The 9,088-nt window shown below is 45.1% G+C and overlaps 1 protein-coding gene across 1 annotated transcript in view; it reads left to right on the top strand.

The window, feature by feature from the left end:
• The window catches only part of NARFL (nuclear prelamin A recognition factor-like), a 10,094-nt gene extending 1,334 nt beyond the window's left edge, over positions 1-8,760 (top strand). Inside the window, exons 3-11 of the mRNA XM_010024031.1 lie at positions 538-681; positions 900-1,032; positions 1,430-1,564; positions 1,892-2,010; positions 2,974-3,103; positions 3,352-3,424; positions 6,635-6,769; positions 7,810-7,967; positions 8,522-8,760. Coding sequence (XP_010022333.1) covers positions 538-681; positions 900-1,032; positions 1,430-1,564; positions 1,892-2,010; positions 2,974-3,103; positions 3,352-3,424; positions 6,635-6,769; positions 7,810-7,967; positions 8,522-8,760 — 1,266 coding nt within the window. The remainder of the gene's footprint in view (positions 1-537; positions 682-899; positions 1,033-1,429; positions 1,565-1,891; positions 2,011-2,973; positions 3,104-3,351; positions 3,425-6,634; positions 6,770-7,809; positions 7,968-8,521) is intronic.
• Positions 8,761-9,088: the final 328 nt, after the last annotated feature.

Below are 9,088 nucleotides of genomic sequence, written 5' to 3'. Positions count from 1 at the left end.
GAATGCCGTGAGCAGTATCTGATAGAGGTGGCAAAGCTGGCATGCTTTCACCAGGGCAGTATTCAACGTGTGCTAGAGATGGGTGCTTAAAGGCTTAGTGAGGATTTCTATGGTCTACAGTCTCGTGGGTTAAAACAGCAGCTGCAATCTTCAGCCACCCACAAGTTGAAAAACCAGGCAAGATAAACCCTCTTTGCCTCTGGGATAGTAGAATTCCAGCATTTTGGAGCCCACCACGTAGCACAAATAGTTGTGGCCTAAGCAACTGTTCTGCATTTGATGAAAGTTACAGTCTTGGTCTTGTTGAAGTTTTCCTGAAGTTCCTCAGCATGTTTGCATCTGGTGCCAAATAATCCTACTAAAGCAGGAAACTTCAAAGGTATTTGTGTCCCTCCTCATCTTACTAAAAGATACTTTTTTAATGATAAACTGAGAGCATTAGAAAGGCAACATCTCTGTACTAAGCATAGTAAAGGTGGGAAACTGCTGCCTCGTTCTACCTGTGATCAGAACTGAGTCTGATCTGTTTCTTCACAGGATGGAGGAGCACAGAAACTGGAAAAGGCTAAAATTACCCTGAACGACTGTTTAGCATGTAGTGGCTGCATCACATCAGCAGAGAGTGTTTTAATCACTCAGCAGAGCCATGAAGAGCTCTGCAAAGTGCTGGCTTTTAACAAGGTAAGTCATGGCAAATGAGTACCAGAGAGCTGAGGACATTCTCAGTGCACTGTTGTGCTTCTTCCAATGTCTTCAGAAGTACTCATGGGTTTGGAAAGGACCTTTAATGTAGTAAGTTACTGGCTTCAGAGTTAACTATCTGATGATGTAGAGTGCTGAAGGTTCTGCACGTGCTTTACTAATACTGTCTGAACAGTGTTGTTTGTTTGATTCTTCAGACTGCCACTCCCAGTGAGCAGAAGTTGGTGGTGCTTTCTGTTTCACCCCAGTCCAGAGCTTCACTAGCTGCAAGATGTAAAATGGGTGTTCTGGAGACAGCAAAGAAGCTGACTGCATTCTTGAAGAGTTTAGGCAAGTGTGGTATTGTGTTCTCTTAATCACAGAGGGGTTCATCTCTGCTGGGGTAACTTAAGCATCACTGTTAGGAGCACACAGGGTTGTTATGACATTACCTCCCCATGGTACTCACAATGCTTCATAATTGGCATTAGCTAATTAATTAAACTGTCTACAGCTTCACTCACATGATAAACTTGGAGTGATGGAAGGAAGGAACTTTACATTTTAGGTTTGGAGTCCTCCTGCCACTTCTGCTCATCTTATTGCTCTAGGGAATAAGGGTCACCCGTGACTGCGGGGTTTGGTACCTGTAAATAAGATGTGGTTTGAGTCTGGTTTGACTGGAGGCTTCTGTTGTAGCTTGCTGTCTCTTCCCTGGGAATTCTAACCCAGGTGCTGTACTCTCTAGGTGTGCACTATGTTTTCGATACAACCTTCTCCAGAAACTTCAGCCTGTTGGAGAGCCAGCGGGAGTTTGTGAAGCGCTTTCGAAAGCAATCAGAGGACAAAAAGGCTTTGCCAATGCTTGCTTCTGCCTGTCCAGGTATGGCACTGAATTACTTGTGGAAATAAAACAATGGCATTTGACTGGTACAGAACAGAAACCCAAAAAGCTGGTCAGAAAAGTGTAAGTGGGTAGATGTACTTAGAGGATTACTCTCTTCATAATACAAAGAGATGTCAGTCTTAGTAGCAGCGATCCATACAGTTACCTAATGATGTGTAAACTGGAGCTTGTGTGACACTTCCTTTGCTTTTTGTGCTGAAGCCAGGCTGAAAGTGGTTATTAATGGCTACTAAGCCAGGGATTGAAGGGAGGGTGAGGGGCTTGTTCTGTTCTAATTTAATTTGCTAATTATACTCTTCCCAGGTTGGATCTGCTATGCAGAGAAAACCCATGGCAGCTTCATCATTCCTTATATCAGTACCACCAAGTCTCCACAGCAGGTCATGGGCTCCTTGATCAAGGGCTATTTTGCAGCGCAGCAGGTAGGGCTCTGAAGTGTGCACTGTGCTTTGTGGCAGACAGCTAAAACTGAAGGCTTTAAGCTGATAATTGTTCTACTACATGTTATACATTAGAGTTTAAAGGTAAAAATTCCCTTGCAAAAACCAGCAAAGGCAACATCTTTCTCACTTCTATTTCGTCTAATGAGAAGTTAGCAACTAGGGCAGTAACACTAAGCACAGACTGCATGGACTACTTCATACTTTGTGTGTCACTTGGGAAGGCTTGGGAGACTTATTTTTCAGTGTCTGTGCTCTCATCTTGTCTACATGTGGTATTTTCATGTTGTTTAGAGTAATTTATCTTAAGTTATTCAGCAAGACAGAACTTCAGTCAGTGCATACGTGCAGATCATGTCTTGCTTGTTCCCAACTTAATGTTCCGTTGCAATTTGGCTTTGTTGCAGTCTTTAACCTTTGGCATCTATCCAAATGTAAATCTGATATTTAAAGACTAGAGCTATCCTATAACAGCCTAGATTGGTCCACTAAGAAACCTAAGCACCAGTTCTGATTGTATGATTTATTGTCCATTAATGAGCAGTGGTTTAACACTTGCATTAAGTAAATGCTGACATCTGCATACTCGCTACAGAAATTGGCAGCTACTAAGAGTATTTGGCACAAGATACTGAAACAATGGCCTTGAGTCAATGACTTGTTTCCTCAGCCTGTGCTTATTTCTTGGATGGCCAGGAGTGTTTTGTTTGACTCCAGACCATTTCTTAGTCGCTGATGCAGGGGCTGGGTTTTAGTAGCACAGAAGCAGCGTATTCTCTTAACTGCATTATTAGGAGTTCACTTCACTGACTGGCTTTGGATCATCTGCACTAACAAAAGGAGGTGGGGGGAAACATCATTCTCATTTCTACCAGGAAAACATCTCCCTGAAGAGCTTGGTTTGATATTGGCCAATCCAGCTGCACAGCTTTGTCTTTCTTCCAGCACTTAACACCCAACCAGATATACCACGTAACAGTGATGCCCTGTTATGACAAAAAGCTAGAGGCTTCAAGGCCAGACTTTTTCAACCAGGAGTACCAAACTCGTGATGTGGACTGTGTAATCACCACAGGTAAGCAGAGCCAGGGGCAGTCCAGCTAATGGATGGGAGCCTCAGAGCAAGGCTTTTGCTAGTTTTAATAACCCTTTGTCTCTGAGAGAGGACGTAGCGTATGGATATTACTGGTTCATTACATTTGATAATGCAAAGCATGTATGTCCTGGCAGAAATTGTAGATGAAACCTTACCTACTGATCTGTGGATTTTGGTTTTCTTTATCCTGAAAATAAGAACCTTTTATGTCTGTGGTTCTGTTTTAGGAGAAGTGCTCAAGCTGCTGGAACAAGAAGGAGTATCTCTATCAGATGTAGATCCTGCTCCACTGGATACCATGTAAGAACAAAATCTCATTTGCATCTTCACTGCTGTTTTCCTCCAGCATTTCTAGAGTTCTTCAACAGAATCCCCCTTCCCACTAGTGTTCAACACAAGCTGCACGTGTTCACATTCAGTTTGTTTTCCCGGGTCACTCAAATACAGGCACTTGTGCATTGAAATACTTAATCTACAGAATATGATGGATTTCTGCTTTTGGAGAGCCTGTAGCCCGGGTCACTCAAATACAGGCACTTGTGCATCGAAATACTTAATCTACAGAATATGATGAATTTCTGCTTTTGGAGAGCCTGTAACTATTTGTTCTATACTTCAGTAGCCCAAGGATCAGCTGCTCTCACTGTAAATGAACAGGGTTGCTAGAATTGGCTTAGTAAGAGCATAATGGCAAAATAATTGTGCAGAGAAGCACCAACTGTGGGACAGCCTTTTACTTCCTTTACTGTTACTCACAGTGTAATCCTGCAAAAATCCACCTGCAACCTTTGAGAAGTGCAAGAATGTCCATCAGTGCTGAAGAGTTGGTTAAAACAAAGCCTGTTGCTGCGCTGTGCTCAGCTTGCGCGGCTCTGTCCCACGTTACCAGAGTTAAAGCATAAACTAGAAGTATTCAGGTGCCTCAGCTGATCTCTAGGAGTCTTGTATTTGTTAAAACACCAATCTAAGACATGTGCAAACCAGATGAGGCTTTAGTTGCTTGAACTGAAGAGTAACATCTGGTTAAGTGCCGGCGGAAACGCTAAGATCCCATTTTACTCCTCTCAGCTGACGTGTGGTGCTGGTTCTGCACTAACACTAAACCAAAGCATTCTTCAGTTTTAAAGACATGTCTCCATAGCACTTTGCACATGAAGAAACAGAAAGGCTGCATGGTTGGCAACCTTTAGGAATTACGAAAGATAAGTCTATGGTTCAAACCCTTTAGTTTTTGGGAGAGTTTCTGAGCCCTCAAACATGCAGCATCCAGCACATGCTTAGATTGGGACATTAATCTGTTTTCAGCTGCACCCCTTGCAGATGGGACACTCTTGATTTGAGATGTGGTTTATTCCTACATAGGCCTCGAGTCTTTCTGGTACAACCAAGTGCCATTGGCAGCCTTTGCTCAAGAGCTGCCTGATCAGCAGATGTCTGTTGCCTGAGCCATGAAGGGAAGTGTCCATACACAAGGCCTATTTCCTAGGTTAGTTTTGTTACAAACAGTGGTCACTCCTGTGCTTCTGAAAAGTAGGAAAACGTGAGGTAGAGACTGTCTACCTCCAGTCCCTGTCATCTAAGGGATACTTGAAGAGGTTTACAACAGTGTGCATGCACAGAGCCTCAGTTTCCTTCTGCTACACTGCAGAAGAACCTACAATGGTGTAGGTTTCACCCAACACATTTACTAGCACTATTACGTACATTTGTTCCTTGATTCAGTGCCTCTCTAACATTACACGTACACAGGTAACTTTCACATCAAAAAAGAAGAGTACCCTCAGCTATAATGAATGTCTCCAAGGTCATGTCCCAAAGGTACAACTTCAAACCTTGCCCCCGTAAACAAGTACTTCTGTTGTGCCCGCTTTATTGTTACAGCACTAAGAGAAAATGGAGAAGGAAAGAAGGTTCTGCAGTGTTTGGGTTCCCTGAGGAAATGACATTATGGAAGTGTCAGTTATAACATAGAACTGAATGTCTAATTACTTGATAAGCATCTCTGGCCAGGTTCTTAGGAGGACATTGTGAGCACTGGGCCTCATGCTTGCGGTGATAAAGCGCCTCTATCACCTCTTGGAGCTTTAACACACTGGGTAAATTGACTGCCTACAAACAGCACGTATTCCTCAGGACCTGGAGCACTCCGATGGCTCTTGTTCTGCTTTATCCTCCAGCACGTGGAAAAGCCCATTAAGAGGTTATTACATTTGGCAGCAAGAATGAGCCCAAGTGCCAGAAATCCCGGGACTTTTGCTGCTGTAACTGTTTGCTCCAGGCCAGCGCTGAGGCTTCGCCGGCAGCCTCAGTTTGGAGGAGCAGCAGTACGTGAGGCCAGACACACTGAAACATGCTGCTAATGAAGCTCAGTTCCTGTAAACAACATCGAATTAAAAATAGGTTCAGGGGTGATTGCAGGCTCGAGTGTTGCCTTCTGCAGCTCTGCCAAAGCAAAGATGTTATCTGGGAGAGGCAACATCTTCCATTCGACTTCAAACTCTTTGGCCCGAGTTCAAGTGTTTTCCCTTCTGCAGCTGTTAGCAGGAGAATGCAAGTGTCAGTGCCTGAGGAGTGCTTCTAAGCAGCTCCCTCATCTTGTTATTCTCTCCTAACAAAAGCTATTGTTGTGGCTTCCATCTGGTGAGATATTCTCAAGAAACACTATCTTGACCTCTGAGTAGCTGCTTGTGTTTTGGCCTGTCAGGGAGATGGAATTACTTGTGCAGAACTAGAATGGCAGAACTTAGGTTAAACACAAGTGTGTTGAACTTGAACCAGGATCCCGCTGAGGACAGCCACGTCCTGGCACCAGCAGCTTTGTTCACCTTTCCTACCCGACTTCAGGCACATGGAACCACAACAACGTGGGGTTTGTCTCTCTCTGCTTGTGGTCATAGCACTGATACCTCCCAGCAGTGACCTCTCAGGTCCCAGCAACCACATCTAAAGTAGCTGCTTTTAAAGAACGTGTTGTAACACAGAACTAGAGCTTTCAATCGTGAACTCTGCTTTTGTTGGTGTTGCAGAAAAGCTTTAGCACTGAGGAGATGTCTCTTAACTGAGGCAGGACTTCTGCCAGGTTGTGTTCTCCAAGAGAAGCACAGACCTCTATCACTACAGCTTTAGTATTTCCCTCCCGTTTCTAAGTGTAATCCAGGATGCTTGCAGAGGTATTAAACAGGAAGCTAACACACTACACGTTGCCCTTACAACTCCCAACATTCCCAAATGTATTTTTGGTACATGAAGATTAAGTTGGCAGGGACAGGCCCGGTTGTGGCATGTGATGGTATTTGCACTGAGCTGGACCAGAGGATGCAGGCAGCACAGGGTTAAAGCTGCTGGGCTCTGAAGCTATAAATAGTTGGTTCCCAAGAGAAAAGGAAAAGCAAGGAGCTCGAAGGGAGCTGCTTCTGTTGCTTTTGAGTCCCCTGGACCTTTGCATGTGTGCTGCTTGTTCTGGTTTATCACAGAGTCCCCTAAAACTGTTTCTTTCTTCCTTCTGCCCAGGTTCAGCACTGCAGAAGAGGAGCTCACAGGCCACTCTGGAGGTGGTTCTGGTGGCTACTTGGAGCACATATACAAATATGCAGCCAAGGAGCTCTTTGGAATTCAAGTGGATACAGTTCAGTACAAACCTTTAAAGTAAGAAGCTTAAAGCCCTACAGAAAGCACTATTTTCACTGGAATTCTGTTCATGCTCTTATCTTGCTGATGGGCTGAAACCTTCTTTGCAATGTTAAACATTTTACTCCAAGGCATGGGAATTGGTTTCTCACTCCCCAGTTGCTGGGCAATAAATCAGCCAGTGCTCACACAGCCTTTCCCTTGGAGACTTCAGCCCCTGCACCACCCACAGGCTTTATTTTGGCTTGATGGATTTTCCCACTATCAAGTTGCAGACAGTTTTTGGAGTCCTTTAGAAGGCAGAGCTCCCATGGATCTGGGCTGCCTCACCTGCAGCCATGCCAATGAAGTAGTTGCTAATCTCACTAGCACAGAACAGAAGAGCTTGTGTCAGGGCTTTGGGGCTCTTCTAACTGCTGTGGTGAGGCAGGAAACAAGTCCCTTCAGTGTGGGCATGGAGGCTCGTTCAGCTGAGATTCCTTGTAGCAGCTACAGCACTACTCCACCACCTACAACCCTGCACCAGCTACAACACTAATGTACCCTTCATTATGTCCCTGATTAGTAATATTTAAGATTCTCTGGTGTAGGAAGCAGAAGAAACAGCCCCCCCCAAGTCTCAGTATGAAATACATGATAAAAATCAAATTACTCACTCTTTTATCAGGAACAGGTATTGCCACCAACCTTAGGAGCCTGGCAGCCTTCAGCAATGGTTTGCTCGCTGGTTTTATGACCTGCTCCAATTTAAAGGCTTCCTCTAAGCTGGGTGAAGCCAGCTCTGAAGCTCTGCCACAATGAAACTCTTGGTCAGGCTCCCTTTGCTCGGCTTTTAAGGGTTTATTCAACACAGGTGTTCCCCAGCAAAGCCAGCTCAGGTGGCAGGTCCTCAGAGCAGACGGAGGAGGATCTGTCAGATGGTTCCTTCATCTCTTTTGTTTGGGTGGCAAAGAACTAGGACAGTTTCCTTGAGTAAGACCTGGCTTAGCACAGGGCTCTTTGAAGTTTAAAATAGAAGTTAATCTGGAGAAGATGTTTTCTCTGCTCTTGCTCCTCAGAAACAAGGACTTCCAGGAGGTGACACTGGAGAAGGATGGAGCAGTCCTGCTCCAGTTTGCTTTGGCCTATGGGTTTCGAAACATACAGAACCTAGTGCAGAAGCTGAAACGAGGGAAATCACCGTATCACTACGTGGAAGTCATGGCCTGTCCCTCAGGTAATGACCACGCTGGGACTGCACTGCCTCAGCCCACAGCTCTGAGCAGCTCTTTGAAGCTATACCCAGAGCATGAGACCAACAGGCAGTTTCCCACATCCTGGATGTTGTGGCAGAGCCACCAAGCTCTGGAGACGTGACAATCACAGCACCAGTATTTTCACGTTGTGTGTATGTTTTCCTGCCTAGAAGCAGGAAATCCAGGATTTAAGGAATGACAGTTAAATTCCAGTGCACAAAATTTGCACAGTTAGTGATTTTAAGGAAGCCCTCCTGGTTTTCTGAGCCCTTTGGTACATGAGGAGATTCTTCCTCTAAAATTGCACAGAATTGACTGTTAATGCTTTTAGGGAACACTTGCTGTGGCTGGTGAAGAGTCTCTTTCTACCTGCCATTGGATAACTGAGGAGTAAACCACAGTTATCACCATGTTCTCATTCCTGCAGCTGTTTGCAGGTGCAGAGTACCTGAGCTGTGGGTGTCTTTTGGGGTTGTCTGGTGAAGCTGAAGTGCTTTCTAAGCTCACTGATGGTTTCTCACCTCGTTGCACACAGGCTGCTTAAATGGAGGTGGTCAGATCAAGCTCGATGGGGACTCCAGCAAGGAGCAGCTGCAGGAAGTTGAGAGGTTGTATGAGTCTGTTCAGACTGCAATGCCAGAGGGGAACCACGCTGTCCATGAACTCTATGAGCAGTGGCTGGGTGGTGTGGAGTCGGAAAAGGCTGTGGAAGCCTTGCACACGGAATACCACGCCGTGGAGAAGACAAGCACTGGGTTTAACATCAAGTGGTGACACTGGGAAGCCCAGAGACAGACTCTCAGTGCCTTTTTGACCCTATTATATTTAAGATTCTCAGAAGAGAGCTAAAGTTCTGTGCAATTCCTGACTCCTGAGGGATGAGGAGGCAACGTGTGTATGGGCAGGCAAGTTAATACCTACAGCTTTATGATTACTGAAGTGATGTAAATAAAACCCAAACACTGACTTAAAACACATGTCAAAGGAAGCACTAATGCAGCCTGGGCTCTACACAGGATAAACCTGCACTCCCTTTACAGCCCTGTTCCTCCCAGAACTGATGATTTAAGGTCCTGAAGGATCTGGCTCGCAGTGGGCTGTT

This window comes from Nestor notabilis, unplaced genomic scaffold (assembly GCF_000696875.1).
Source record: "Nestor notabilis isolate BGI_N333 unplaced genomic scaffold, ASM69687v1 scaffold12931, whole genome shotgun sequence".
NCBI lineage: Eukaryota > Metazoa > Chordata > Aves > Psittaciformes > Psittacidae > Nestor > Nestor notabilis.
The sequence above is the reverse complement of the archived record's forward strand: the minus strand, read 5'-3'. Positions and strand labels throughout refer to the sequence as shown.